This window comes from Lactuca serriola, chromosome 8 (genome assembly GCF_051521515.1).
Source record: "Lactuca serriola cultivar US96UC23 chromosome 8, Lser_US96UC23_V15, whole genome shotgun sequence".
In the NCBI taxonomy this organism is placed as follows: Eukaryota; Viridiplantae; Streptophyta; class Magnoliopsida; order Asterales; family Asteraceae; genus Lactuca; species Lactuca serriola.
The window spans coordinates 148,909,874-148,925,726 of NC_136415.1; the positions used below are offsets into that span (position 1 = coordinate 148,909,874).

At 35.1% G+C, this 15,853-nt stretch overlaps 1 protein-coding gene across 2 annotated transcripts; it reads left to right on the forward strand.

Moving 5' to 3' along the window:
* Positions 1–1,688: 1,688 nt before the first annotated feature.
* On the forward strand, positions 1,689–7,970 carry LOC145070530 (protein phosphatase 2C and cyclic nucleotide-binding/kinase domain-containing protein). 2 transcript variants are annotated; one of them, XM_079017470.1, is made up of 16 exons: positions 1,689–1,840; positions 2,321–3,526; positions 3,640–3,771; positions 3,873–4,106; positions 4,285–4,410; positions 4,502–4,564; positions 4,667–4,749; positions 4,870–5,101; positions 5,196–5,491; positions 5,597–5,684; positions 5,798–5,864; positions 6,047–6,324; positions 6,404–6,469; positions 6,573–6,694; positions 6,791–6,947; positions 7,483–7,970. In XM_079017470.1, exons 2-16 carry the CDS (start codon positions 2,510–2,512, stop codon positions 7,732–7,734), a joined length of 3,213 nt encoding a protein of 1,070 aa, XP_078873596.1. In that variant the 5' UTR covers positions 1,689–1,840; positions 2,321–2,509; the 3' UTR covers positions 7,735–7,970. The 2 variants fall into 2 exon arrangements, with proteins under 2 accessions (XP_078873596.1, XP_078873597.1); XM_079017471.1 differs by having other exon boundaries at positions 1,764–1,888.
* The last annotated feature ends 7,883 nt before the right edge of the window (positions 7,971–15,853 follow it).

Sequence of the window (15,853 nt, forward strand, 5' to 3'; positions counted from 1 at the left end):
AATTATTACACCAAAATATGTTGATAACACTAAAATCACCAACAAGTAGTAGATTACGTGAAACATGGTGTTTCACTATTCGGATAAAACCGAATTGTCCGATTGGATAATTTTGATTGGATTATTTGGTTCAGATATTTAGATTTTTGGATAAGTTTTCAATAAAACCGAATTATTATCTTGGATTTCGAATTGATTAGGGTTTATAAAATTAAAACTGAATAGTCCAAAAAATCTGAATAAACGTTTATTATATATATATATATATGTGTGTGTGTGTGTGTGTGTGTATTCATATAGAACATTAATTATTTATTAATTTACTAAATTGTAATTTTAAATAGATTAGAAAATACTATCATATAAAATATCTTAATGTGCTTCTCAAAAGTATTTAATAAATTTTAATTTCCAAACAAGCAATTTATTTTTGTTTAAAGTAGACTAATATTCATGTTATATAATTTTTTAAATGTCCGTCTCTTGTAAAACTGAATTATAAAACCGATCCAACCTAAATGAAATTTGGTTGGTTCATATTAGATTTTAATTTAGTTTAAACTATTTGGATTCATGTTTGAAAACTAAAATCAAATTTGATTCACTTGATTGGATCTGATCAAATTGATACATGCAAACAGACACTCCTACTTGAGCCTAAGCTTAAATTGTGATGATGATTAAGATCATAATGCAAGAAGTTGACTACTTAAAGTCGATTAGAAAACAAATGATGCATAGGAGTGCTTGATAGTAAGTACTCCTAATTAGCATGAAAGAGAAATTGAGATGTAAGATGTAAGTAATTTGATTAAGGTGCTTAAGTTATTTTATCTAGACTTGTTTTAATAAAACTATTATTGAAAACAAGCTTGTATTTTGTACATCCCGACCAAAACATTAATAACAATAGCGAATTTAAATGTTATAAAATATAACTATTTATAAGTTCATGAATGTGAGCAATAAATGGTTTGATGTCAATTATTTTCAATGAGATCGGAATGTTTGGCTTGGGTATGTGCCAACCCACTCATGGATTGCTTTATTATGGATAAAATTGAAAGGGAACACGAGACAATGTCACATACCAAAAGCCAAAATGTATCATGTTATTGATGTAACCAAACATTCTCTAATTGCGAATCAATAATACACACTTTCAACTCTAAATTAGTATGATTCCATGATACTCGGTTCGACATATAATTTAATGAACATAAAATATCATAAATAAGAATTATCAACCAAAAGCAAAGTTTTAAATATTATAAAAGTTATAAATATTATATAAAGATAATTGACCATAAAAAGTACAAATTTGTATTATTAGTTACTAAAACAACATTAAATAAACATGACAAGTACGAAAATTATATTATAAGTTATAAATATTGCATCTTGAATGTCAAGACAATTTAACTTTTTTTTTTCCTTTTGTTTTTTGCTTTAACGGGTCCAATTAAATACCGGATAAGTTTAGCTGTATACTTGTACTCCCTTGCAAATTTCATACTATAAATAATTTTCATTAAACAAAATAAAATATAATAAATTGTATATATATTAAAAAAACCAGAGATTGGATTCTTTTAACTATATTGATATTGATTGATTTGGGGGTAAAGAGAAGTTGATTTAAAGATGATTAGTGTAATCAGTAGTATGGCGGCGCGTGGTGATAAGAAGCGCGTAGACCCCAGTGTCTACTTGCTACACTCATCAACTAAAAAGCTGAGAACCTTGTCGCTCCACACACACATGCATCGATCCTTCATTCATCTCCATTCTCTCTGCTCTTCTTCACCCTTTTTTCCTGATCAAAACCAGCTGTAACGAGGTGAGATAATTGTCAGTTTCTGCCTTCTTTTTTATCTTCAATTTCAAGGTACAATACTAACAACTGTGTGTGTTCCAACCATCCATATCTATTCACTAACTCTGTGTGTGTGTGTGTTCCATTTTCCAACAGGCTTTTCCTTACTCATAGATCATGACTGTATCTATCGACATTTTAGGTTTTATGTTTTGTGGGTTTTTGTTTTCAGAGCCTAAATTTTGCAATTACCCGTGAATTAGTAGATAAGGTTTTTGGGTTTGGGTGAGTGGTTATTACTTTTTGTTAGATTGATTGGAGAAGAATTTTGTTTAAGGTCTTGAACGTTTGTTGTTTAGTTGGAGGAATTATTTGGGGATTCGGTTTATGCTTTTACTTAGATACGTGATGATTTTCGATTCTTGGGTTTAGATAGAGACTACGCCAGCAGATAAGGTATCTGTTGGATTCTAATCGGTTGTTTCTTTGACATTTCTGTTTTAGTTTTCGAAGACTTGAGAGCAATACCCACAAGTCCACAAGTTGAAGTAAAGAATCTCGCGAACTCTAATTGGAAAGTTAAGCAAAGTGCTTCTTGATTTCGTTTCCATATACGGAGTATATAAAACTCTTGATCATGAGTTTTAATCCAACTGTTGAACAAGGATCAATGGTGCATTCTCGTTTCCAGTAATGGGTTGTGCTTTTTCAGTAGACTGTAACTGTATCGGTGATATATGTTTACCTAGAGATCCTAAAGTTAAAGAAACCGATAATGTGGGTACATCTGAAATCGCCGTGTTTTCACCCAAATCTTCATACAAAGAAGACGATGGAGACACAAATCAGAATCCCGAAGCAGGTATAACAAGATTACGAAGGGTTTCAGCACAGTTTCTACCTCCAGATGGGTCTAGAATCGTCGTCATTCCAACAGGAAACTACAGGTTACAGTATTCGTATCTATCTCAAAGAGGCTACTACCCTGACGCCCTCGATAAAGCCAATCAAGACAGTTTTTGCATTCACACGCCATTTGGAACAAACCCTAACGACCATTTCTTTGGGGTTTTTGATGGACATGGTGAATATGGAACTCAATGTTCTCAATTCGTGAAGCAAAAGCTATGTGAAAATCTCCTTAGAAACAACCGATTTCATGTGGACCCTGTTGAAGCCTGTCATGCTGCTTTTTTAACAACAAATTCTCAATTACACGCAGACAACAATGTAGATGACAGCATGAGTGGGACAACAGCCATTACTGTTTTAGTTCGTGGGAAGACACTTTATGTTGCTAATTCAGGTGATTCAAGAGCTATTATAGCTGAAAAAAGGGGGACAGAAATAGTAGCAGTTGATTTGTCAATAGATCAAACTCCATTTAGAGAAGATGAGCTTGAAAGGGTTAGATTATGTGGGGCTAGAGTTCTTACATTGGATCAGATTGAAGGTTTAAAGAATCCAGATGTGCAATGTTGGGACACTGAAGAAGGTGATGATGGTGATCCTCCTAGGTTGTGGGTCCCAAATGGGATGTACCCTGGAACAGCTTTTACAAGAAGTATTGGTGATTCAATTGCTGAAACAATTGGTGTTGTAGCAAATCCAGAAATTGTTGCATTGGATCTTACTCCAGATCATCTTTTCTTTGTGATTGCTAGTGATGGAGTGTTTGAATTTCTCTCTAGTCAAGCTGTGGTTGACATGGTAAGGTATCTTATTTTATCCAAAAGAAACATGAAATATCCAGAATCCATCTTCAAGTTCATCAATTTCCTATTCAAAATCGTAAAATTCTGATACCCTTTTTATAAAAATAGGTTTCAAGCTTTACAGATCCACGTGATGCATGTGCTGCAATTGTAGCAGAATCTTATAGACTTTGGTTGCAATTCGAGACTCGAACAGATGATATAACTGTTATAGTTGTGCAAATAAGTGGATTAACAGGGGTATGTAATAAGTAGCTCTTGAATACTTGAATTAACTTGAATTACTTTTTTTTTTTTGTTTCAATAGTTTTCGGGTGTTGAGTTATATATTTTTATGACAGGTTACAGTAGGTCAAGCAGGTATTTCAAGCAGTGCTTTAAGGCCTCCAATACCTCAAATTGTAGAGTTATCAGGATCAGAATCTCCTTCTACAACAATGAATTGGAATGCTAAAAATCAGAGAGTAAGGACTGATATATCAAGGACACGTTTGAGGGCAATTGAAAGCTCTTTGGAGAATGGACAGTTGTGGGTCCCACCATCTCCTGGACATAGAAAAACTTGGGAAGAAGAAGTAAACTTTTTTACTTTCCTCATTTGTTAATTTTTAGGTCAAATTACTGTTGAAACATGATATAAGAGGTGTTGAAACATGGTTAAATTTGGAACAATGTATGAAACTTTTATGGTTATTTTAGGTTTTGATTAGATTTTTTTTATTGTTGATAAGTGATTTTTGTTTGTTTTTACAGGCACACATTGAAAGGGCTTTGCATGATCATTTTCTTTTTAGAAAACTTACGGATTCACAGTGTCATGTTTTGTTGGATTGTATGCAAAGAGTTGAAGTTCAAGCAGGAGAAACTGTGGTCAAACAGGTAATTTTTTTATTTGAATCATATTTAGGTTTTCAATTTTGATATTAGAAAATCAAGTCTAATTGATTGGTGTCATATTTATATTATGAAGGGTGGAGAGGGTGATTGTTTCTATGTGGTTGGAAGTGGTGAATTTGAGGTCTTTGCAACACAGGTGATGTGATTGATGCCTTCTTTAAATATAAAAAATATTTATAATCATGAATTTTTTTTTTACATATTTTGATTTAAAAAAAAAGATTCATTTTTTCAACAGGAAGAAACAACAGGAGCAGTTCCTAGGGTTTTACAACGGTATACAGCTGATAAATTATCTTCATTCGGTGAGCTGGCACTAATGTGAGACATCTTTTACTTTATTTAATCTTTATCACTAAATATTTATTTGCCAAAATTGGTTTTGAATTTTTATCAAATTTTCACTCATTCCATTCCTTTTGTGATTCCATTCCACTACAGGTACAATAAGCCCCTACAAGCTTCAGTACGTGCAGTGACTAATGGAACTCTGTGGGCCCTACGAAGAGAAGATTTTAGAGGAATTCTGACATCAGAGTTTTCAAATTTATCATCATTGAAATTACTCAGATCTGTTGACCTTCTCTCAAGGTTGACCATTTTACAACTCAGTCTGATTGCTGATGCTCTTTCTGAAGTTTCCTTCACCAATGGACAAACAATAGTTGATAAGGTAAACTAAACTTTATTAATAATTATCAAAAACCAAAAAATACCCATTTTTCAACACTCATTGATATTATATATAAGTATATGTCTATTTGTAGGGTAATGGTGTTTCAGGGTTATATATGATACAAAAGGGAAAAGTGAGGATCACGTTTGACTCGTATATCAGAAGTCAAAATGCAACAAGTCTGATGTCTGATGACATGGAAAGTGGTTCTGAGCTTATAATGGAGAAGACTGAGGGAGGGTATTTTGGGGAATGGACACTTCTTGGTGAATGCATTGATTCTTTACACATTGTTGCTTTAGGTGATGTAGTTTGTGCAGTTTTAACAAAGGAAAAGTTTGAGTTGGTTGTTGGTCCTGTGTCGCAAGCCTTACAAGATGGATACAGGTAAGAAATCCCACATTTACACATTTTCCACATATACCCTTTTCCCATAATAACCACAAAAAGGTGCTTCAAGTGTCTAATTCTTCATTAATCAATTTTGTTCAGGTCAAGAGAAACTTCTAGTGATTTTCCACGTGAGCCTAACAAAAGTATTAATCCGAGTTTGTTCTCAAATGTTCAGCTTTCTGATTTGGTATGAAAACAACATCATAGTTTTTTTTTTTTTTTTTTTTTTTTTTTTTTTTTTTTTTTAAATTTATTCTTGAAATCAAGATAATAAATTAATATATCCAGTTTTTTATTTAGGAATGGAAAACATGTTTATATTCCACAGACTGTTGTGAGATTGGGCTTGTTCAACAAAAGGATTCAGGTTAGTGCTTCAATCATCTCTCCCTTTTAAAGAAAACATTAAAGTTGACTTTTTAGGTCAAACAAAGGATGTTTAGAAGTAAAATTTTGTAAAATGAATATGATTGTAGCATAATTTCAAAATCTTGATGATTTAGTTTGACTGATATACAATCTATGAATGTTTTCTTTGTATCCAATCAGAGCATTTGTTTAGCTTAAAAAGATTTTCGAAACAGAAGATCAAGAAACTTGGGAAGGAAGAACAGGTTTTAAAGGAGAAAAAATTAATAAAAAATGCAAAAGCATTGCCAGGTGTCCCACAAGTTTTATGCACATGTGCTGATCAAACTCATGTAGGCATACTTTTGAACACTCTCATTTCATGTCCAATTAATTCCATACTTCACTCTCCACTTGATGAATCATCTGCTCGATTCTGTGCTGCTTCTGTTGTTATAGCATTGGAAGAATTACACAAGGTTAGTCTTTCAAATTTCCAATTATCAATTTTTTTTTTCTTTTTTTAATAAAAATTTGTATTTAATTTGGTTTGTTCAGGCTGGCATTCTTTATAGAGGTGTGTCACCTGAAGTTTTAATGTTTGCTCAAACAGGACATGTACAGGTGTGTTTGTTTAACTGTTTAAATGCAATAACTAGAGAAATAGTTAAAGTAGCTTAAATCATATTAATAATAATAATCACACGTGTGTTTTTATTTTATGTAGTTAGTTGATTTCAGATTTGGGAAGAAATTAGACAGTGAGAGAACATTTACAATATGTGGAATGGTTGACTCTTTAGCTCCAGAAATTGTTCAAGGAAAAGGCCATGGTTTTGCTGCTGACTGGTAAAAAAAAAAAAAATTAAACCTTTATTATTTCTTTTATCCCTGTGTAATGTGGACCCCACAAAATAAAAAAAAATGTTAAATGATTATATGCAGGTGGGGTTTGGGGGTGTTGATATACTTCATGTTACAAGGGGAAATGCCATTTGGTTCATGGAGAGAAAATGAACTTGATACTTTTGCAAAGATTGCTAAAGGACAATTCACTCTTCCTGAAACATTTAGCCCTGATGTTGTTGATCTCATCACAAAGGTATGAATGAGATTTGACCATGATTTTGACCTCAAAAGTCAAACTGACTTTTGATACTACTTGGTCACAAACTGATATGGGTTCTCTAAAGATTTTGAGATTAAGAACTACTTTGACCTTAAAAGTCAGAATTGTATCTCTTTTTTCACCAACTTAGATGCAAGATAGATTCTTGATCATAAAACTGATATGGGTTCTTTAAAATTCTCCAGATTTCACTAGTTTCTTCCCCTAGGTTTTCAAGATTTTCAAGATCTTACAACTAATTCTCACCCAAGATTTTGGATTTTTGGTCATAAACTGTTAAGGGGTTGTTTAAGATTTTCAAGATTTCACAATTTTCACCAAAGATTTGGATTTTTGGCCATAAACTGTTAAAGGGTTGTTTAAGATTTTCAAGATTTCACAATTTTCACTAAAGATTTGGATTTTTGGTCATAAACTGTACTTCAAGATTTTCAAGAAATTGGTTTTTGGATATTAACAAAAACAAGCCCTACTTTTTATAACAATTTGATTGTTTTTGAACCTGAAGTTGCTGGAAGTAGATGAAAACGAAAGACTTGGAAGCAAAGGTGCAGATTCTATCAAAAGTCATAACTGGTTTAAGGGTGTGAATTGGAAAAGCATAAAGGATGGCACCTGCACTGCACCACAGGAGATCATCTCCCGTATAGATCAATATCTTGAAAATCGTCCCACAGATAATCTATCTGTATCTGTATCTATTTTGCCAAATGAAGACATTGATGAACTCAACACACCAGAATGGCTCCATGATTGGTAGAGCTCATGTGTGTTTTGTTCCAAGATCATCTAATCTTGTTGTGTTGGTATAAATCTTGTATGAAACTTATATAAGTATTAAGCACACACTATCTATATACGGAGAGGTGTATTGGTTTTTATTCTTTTTTCAACTTGTGTAAATAGGGCATATGTGTGTAAGCATCGGAGTTTTGCTTTTGAATCATCTTTTGTTCCTCAAAACTTGAAATGAATGTATTATATGGATTTTGTTCATCTTTTCTGGAGTCCCTTTCTAAATGGATTTTTAGACTACAAGTGGTGGAAAAACCTAGATGGAGTTGACAAGTCGGTCTGTGACTAAGGTTATGTTTGACATGTATAGGCTAGCTTAATTCTTTCTATTACATTGGAATAGAAAGAATATGATTTAAATGCCGATACCCAATTTATCGACTAACACTGAATTTCTTATTCCTGTTTGCTATCTAGATATAAGAAAAATCTATCAATCAACGATTTTTTTTTGAAACAACGGAAATTTATTTAAAAACTAGCAAGAAGCTAGAAAAGAAAAAGAGAATTTTTGACCAAATCATAAAAAATAACCGATTTCCTAGGCAACACCGTTCCAAAGATAACGGAATTACGGAAATTCCAAATACACCATAAAGTAGTCATGATCACCGCGTCGAAAAAAGAACATCATTATGCCAAAGAAGTAATTGTGACCCTAAAAAAGAACTAAGTAACCACATGATCACAATGATAGCTTCCAAAACAATTATATCAATCTAGAACACCATATCTTGCATATCAATAAAATCCGGTATGACCAACTCGCACCATCTATCAATAAATCGTCATAGATATGCAGTTACTTGCCAATAAATGAAAATACGTCTCATATCTTCTGGTCTGAGTTGCAAATATCACAAACAATGGACAACATATCCATGCGTTTTGCATCTAAATTGACTCGAGTAACAATCATGTTTAAACGAACATGCCATTAAAAGAATAAAAGATTAGCAAGGAATTAAAAGGTGCTCTGGGTGATTAGGGCGATCACGACGATGGACAACATATCCATGTGTTTTGCATCTAAACTGACACGAGTAACAATCATGTTTAAACGAACATGTCAGTAAAATAATAAAAGATTAGCAGGGAACCAAAAGACGCTCTGGTGATTAGGGTGATCATGATGATATAATCCATCTTCTCCGGCGAGGACACATGTCGGCTGGTTCCTTCTCTTATTTTACTCGTTTCTTGTCTAGTGACTCTATTTCATGCCATCGATCACATATAGGGTTGGATTTAAACATCCACCAACAAATGAAACCTTAACAGAAAAAAGAAAATTAGACATAATGTTTGCGTGACTAATTTTCCTTCCCACTTTACTTAATGTGAATCATAGAAAACTTGTGAAAGATATGAGACTGTGCTGGATGTTTTTATTGTTAAAAGATTGTCAAAGATAGGACAACCATTTGCTTTTTTTGGGTTCTCAAAATCCGTGAATATCGACATTTTACGCTCAAAGCTTTGCACCATATGGATTGAAAAACTTAAGTTATTTGCTATCATTGCTTGTTTTCACAGGGGGGGGGGTGATAAGGGGGTTAATGTTAATTCAATCAAATATCCTACGGTAAACTCGAACTATCATTCATTGGGTCAATCAAACTCAAAATTTTATGCTTCGATTTTACATGGAAATAATCAAGATAAACCTCGATGGTTGTTGATGATTGTTTAGTGTTTAAAAAAGATTCTCTTACGCTTATTGGAATGGTTAAGGAGTTCCGACCTCTTACAAACTTATGTGTCATTTGCATTAATGTAACATCCAAAAAATTTCTAATAAAAATTTCATTTTTAATTCATTCCAAAACATCAAATATTCATATCAAATCAACCAAAAGTATATCATAGTAAATAATCATCAGAGTACAAAATCCCAAAATCATAAGATGCGGAAAACATGGGTGGATGCGGTGCGATCATATCAGACCCTTCCCTTTCAATCTGGAAGTATCTGAAACCATAAACATAAACTATAAGCATAACGCTTACTGGGTTTCCTCAAAATACTCCATACCATACATACATAACAGTAAAAAATATAACTAGGACTATTTCACCCCTTTCAATCTCTTTCAACCGGTACTGAATCTATTTCACCCCGTTCGGTCTCTTTCAACCGATACTGGGTCTATTTCACCCCCTTCAGTTTCTTTCAACCGATATCAGGTTTATTTCACCCCTACATCTAGCATACAATCATATCAACAAGAGTCACAAAGACAACAAACACATACATGCATAAAAATAATTACCATGAAGACAACTATCATCCTACAAACATAATCCAGTAGGACGACAATGGTGCCTTTGATCCACGAGTACAGTGAAGGAACTCACCTGAGTCTGAAGATAGACAATTCACACTCCTGGGTTATTACTACTAAGGCTCCTCACACTGAATATTCCAATTAACCATAATGGTTCAGATTACCCTCTTAAATGCCAAACATAACAAACAAACCATGGGCCGACATTGGTGCTTTCGACCCGCTAAACACAGTGAGGAAACTCACCTCAGGCCGCTGAATCTCTCAATAAAATCTCGGTCTGCTAATCTAGAAAATCCCCACGCTAACATCATCAAAATAATATCCAATTAACAATTAGACCTTGACCCATAAACAAGAATCTAAACCACTTAACCCATAACCAGGAAAACAAAATACCATCTTACCATTTTTCTTACTAGGCTTGAAACCAAGGCCCAACCCAAACTACTCAAAAGGCCTAAATTCTAAATGGCAACTTGAAGCCCAATATGGCCCAATCTTATAAATTGGGCCCAAAACCCATCATGGGCATAACTCCGAAGGAGCCCAATATACTAGTTAAAAGCCCTAAATAGAAGTCTAATGACCAAACAAGGCCCAAATCTTCTAAGCCCAAAGCATGCCCAAAACCTATGAACGACAAGACCATGCGCCCATCTGCTGAGTACGCGGGGCGTACTCAGCTCGTACGCCCAACGTTCGCCTCAGAATCCCAAGCTAGTTCATTAAGCACTTAAACAGTTAAGACCTTTTGCCAGACACTCAAATCTGGTCCCTAAGGGTGACTTAATACGTAAAGTTGGCAACTTTACACCCATTCATGGCTTAATGGGACTCTACACTAAAAAAAACCTTAATAAAGGTCTTAACACTTGCATGGGCCAAGATCTTTCACAAAGTTTGCATTTTTATGAACAAGGGACCTCCTTGGAGCTAAGATCTAACATCCATGGCTTCTGGAGAAGATCAAAAGCTCAACTTTATCTCAAAAGACCCGAAATGCATAAACAAGGTCCATAAACTAGATCTAGCATATTGAACCATCAAGTAGAGAACTTTATACCTCAAATGGCTTGAAATGATGATGATGACTTTGGATCTCTAAGCTTCACTCCAAGCAATGTGTCTTTAATATCCTTCTATCACTTCAAAATGCACAAGAACACACCAACATTCTTCACAAGAGCTCAAGAGCAACAAATATTGGATTAGTGTCTAAGCCCATAACTGTATTTGGTATGTACTTGACCCGGTTGTGCATGGTCCTTTGGGTTGCCTTCACCAAAGCAACTTGATATGGTGATTTATGAATAGAGAGGTTATTATGGTTTATTAATATATTATATGCATAATATATTAAAATAGAAATCATATAGTTTAATTAATATTAGACAAGAATTAATTAAGAATTAATTCTGTGGCTAAAAGGCATTAATTAAATAAAGGGGACTAGAACTGTCAATTGTGTGATAGTTGAATATTGGGCTGAGAAGCCTCATGGATTAGGCATTGACAAAATTAAGGATGTGTCCATCTTAATTTCGGCCATAGAGGCCTTATTCCAGAAGGTTCCTTGGACTGCTTAAGGCCTAAGCTGTCCATTAGGGTTTTGACTGAAACCCTAGCAGCACAAGTATAAATAGACCCCTAGGGCATCAGATTTCGGCCACTGGAAACCCTAGAAGAGTTCATAGCCGAAATTGTGCCTCCTCCCCTCTCTCCAATATCATCCTCTTGCTTGTGTGGTGTTTGTAAGCCATTAGAGGAGTGACATTTGTGACTCTAAGCTCCAAGAGAAGAAGATTCAAGCCATTCTTGAAGAGGTAATCATCTAGATCTGATTTTATATGACAATTTCAAAATATGTATGCTAGATCTAGGGTTCATAAGTCTTGGATGAATTGCATGTACAATAGGGAAACCTAGATCCAAGCTTTAGGGTTTGCATGAGCACATAGGATGTTCTTTTGTATAAAACCCATCAGTGGTATCAGATACTTGATTAGTTTCTATTGTATTGATGCCTTGTATGTTCAACTTGCTGAAAATCATTTTTTTGCCCTCTGCCCGACCTGACTCGGCAAGTCGGTCCAACTCGGCGAGTCCAGTTAGTGACACGGCGAGTCGGGGAGTCAGACAGAGGGAAACTCGAGATTTCTTGCTGTTTTGCTGAAGGATAATTACCAAAATTGTTTTTGAATAATAAAATCCAAATCTTATTATTATTATGTGATTATCCTTACCAAAACAAAAGATATGTAACGACCCAAAATACGAACCAAATTTTTTTGTTAAAATAATACTAAAGATATCAACCATCATAATATATCATGAAATCTTACGTCATAAATCCCAAATAGTTATAATAGATGTGTCATGACAAAAGAAATGTATCAACATAACATAGTATCTGAAATAAACTCCCAGGACAAAAGTTGAAACTGTGGTGTGTGCAATGCCATCATCTCGAGCTCCTCCCTTTGCTTGCGGAAGTACCTGAAACCAAAAATGAAACTGTAAGTACAAAGCTTAGTGAGCTCCCCCAAACTACCACATACCATACAATAACATATAAACACATATTGGGCCTTGCCCACTACATCGGACCGAAATCCGGACTAACTAGGGCCTTGCCCCCTGCATCGAACCGAATTCCGAACTAACTGCATTGGACCAAAGTCCGGACTAACTGGGGCCTTGCCCCCTGCATCGGACTGAAGTCTGACTAACTGCATCAGACCGAAGTCCGGACTAACCGGGGCCTTGCCCCCTGCATCGGACCGAAGTCCGGCTAACTACATCGGACCGGAGTCCGAACTAACTGGGGCCTTGCCCCCTGCATCGGACCGAAGTCCGGAAACTGACTGAGCATAACATATCAATTAGCGTAAGCACATATACTGCATACTGCATCGGACCGAAGTCCGGAACACATAGCACAAAGACATGCTTGAATCACAAAGACATCAAGCACACTAAACTATTGCATCGGACCGAAGTCCGGATCTACTGCTAACTAGACGGGTCGACATTGTGGCCGTAGACCCGTTCCTACTGGAAGGAAACTCACCTCGTAATATTGGCTGCTGAGATGCTAACTCTAAAAGTGGCTGACTGCTGCTCCGGAACTGTCCGACTACAAATCCCAAAAACACTAGATTAGTTACTTGCAAATACCCTCAGGGTAAGATGACTATTTTACCCCTGGTCAAAGTCAACTTCCAGTTGACCGGACTCGCCGAGTCAGGGCGCAGACTTGTCGAGTCCCTTCTTTACTAACACCGACTTTAACTCACCGAGTCCCTTTCCCACTCACCGACTTACCTTGAACTCACAAGCCAAAGAAAAACGGGGACTCGCGACTCGACTCGTCGAGTCCAAATAACAACTCGCCGAGTCTTGTCGTGCAGATTCCATACAGTTGAATTCTAAACCATTCCAGAGCATCTAACTTGTAGATCTAAGCCCCTGGAACCATCTGAACACGTAAAGTTGCTAACTTAACGTGTTACTAAGAAGGAATGAAGCTATTTCACTCAAACACTACTTTTCTCGGGAAAACTCATCCGACTCGCCGAGTTGTATGAACAACTCGTCGAGTCTAAGGCAATCTTCATCGGACTCGCCGAGTTTCTCATCCAACTCGTCGAGTCCACGGCTATCTTCATATGACTCGCCGAGTCAAGCTTGTGACTCGTCGAGTCCATTCAGTCCCTTTTCCATACAGACCTGATTTGATCCATGCAGCGACTCCAAATCACAGATCCAAGCTTCTAGGGCATGCTTATCACGTAAAGTTGTAAACTTTACGTGCATGCATGGCTTTAAAGGCTTCAAATGTCAAAACTAAGCTCTTAATGGGGTTCTAAGCTCAAGAGGGACCTCAATCACGAACATGACTGAAACTTTACACTTCTAGAATGCAATGAGGGTCTAGATCTGAAGTTTCCATCCAAGGAGAGTCCATATCTCAAGTTTTGAATCATAAAAGGCTCCAAAGAAGGCACAACAAGCATAAAGGAGGTTGTAATTGAGGACAACACAAGGTCATAACTTCATTACCTGAATGAAAAATAGATGCAGGCTAACTCCTGGATCTTCCTTCTCTTCTATGGACCTTCTTTCCTTCTCAAAGCTTCCAAGCTATCACAAGCACACTCAAACTTAACAATGGGGCTAGGGTTTACAGGGGAAATGTTCTGAGAGTGATAGAGGCGAGGTTGGGGGCGTATAAGTGTGTTTAAATAGGGTGCAAACCCTTAAAATTAGGGCTCATCCAGACAGGCGGACTAGCCGAGTCCAGCGTATGGACTCGTCGAGTAGCCAGCTCAAAATGCGTGATCGTCCCATCTCTACTCGACGAGTCGGGCCACAGACTCGTCGAGTACCCCTTCAGAAATGAAAATACTTTATTTGAATTACATACCAAAAATGGGGCGTTACACGATAATTACCAATTAACTGAATAATAAATTCCTTATATGATAAAATTTGATTATTTGAATTATTTGATGAATTATCTTGTGAATAAAATGGAATAGGTCAAATTTAGATAATCATTAAATTAAATGTTTGATTTAAATTATTTGCTATTTGATCCTATGTGTTTTGAAAAGTTCAAAAGTTGCCCTCACGTTTTGGAATTTAAATTTTTATTAAAAGTTTAATTTAAAATTATTAAATTTCAAACCCTAGAATTTTACAAGTTTAAAATTCATCCTATACTATTATAATATTATAATAATAATTATTATATATGTATAACTTAAATGCTAGTCTTACCGTTAGTATGCCTCATTCACGAAGCCGATCTATAAGGGGGTATAAGGTTATGGCCTATAAAATGGCCGTTTAATGGGTGTGCACTCTCACCCACCGCTTCCTAGATTAGTGGAGGGTCGTTAGCCGAACGGGTGGTCTAATTTAATAAATTATACTTTTAATTTAATTAAATGTAAACCATATCACTATGGATTTATTAACTCTCTTTTAATTATACACTTAATTAATTTAATAAAACCATAAGGGTGCAATTTGAACTTTTTCAAAACTTAGGGTTTTAGAACTTAACATTTTAAAATTAAACTTTTTAATTAAAATTTAAATTCCAAAACTGGAGGGCAAGTTTTGAAACATTTCAAATCATTAGGGTTTAGAATTTAAATATTTCAAAATCAAACCTTTTAATCAAAAATTTAAATTCCAAAACTTGAGGGCAAGTTTTTGAAACTTTTCAAAACACAAAGGATCAAATAGCAAATAATTTAAATTAAACAATTAATTTAATGATTATCTAAATTTGACCTAGTCAATATTACTTGCAAGACAATTTACCAATTTAATTCAAATAATCAATTATTATCATATAAGGAAATTATCATTTAATCAAATGGTAATTATCTTTTGTTTGGTCAAGGATATACTCAAATATATGATAAAATTCGGATATTAATGACCCAAAGCAATTAAGGCAAGTATCCTCAAGAAAAACAGCAAGAAATCCCGAAATCAACTCCAACTGACGCTTGAACTCGCCGAGTCCACAAAGGGACTCACCGAGTTCATCAGTCAGGGGCACAAAAAAAAAACGATTTTAAGGCTTGAATAAATAAAGAAGGCATCAATACAATAGAAACCAATCATGGCTCTGATACCACTGATGGGTTTTGGCTATAAGAACATCATATGTGCTCATGCAAACCCTAAAGCTTGGATCTAGGTTTCTCTATTGTACATGCAATTCATCCAAGACTTCAAACCCTAGATCTAACATATTATAATCTGAATTAGGGT

Bases quoted from the DNA above. Each gene is read 5' to 3' on its own strand.
- LOC145070530 (XM_079017470.1), top strand. From the start codon at position 2,510: ATGGGTTGTGCTTTTTCAGTAGACTGTAACTGTATCGGTGATATATGT. The intron at 4,411-4,501 runs GTAATTTTTTTA...TATATTATGAAG, and splicing joins GAGAAACTGTGGTCAAACAG to GGTGGAGAGGGTGATTGTTT. The intron at 6,325-6,403 runs GTTAGTCTTTCA...TGGTTTGTTCAG, and splicing joins CATTGGAAGAATTACACAAG to GCTGGCATTCTTTATAGAGG.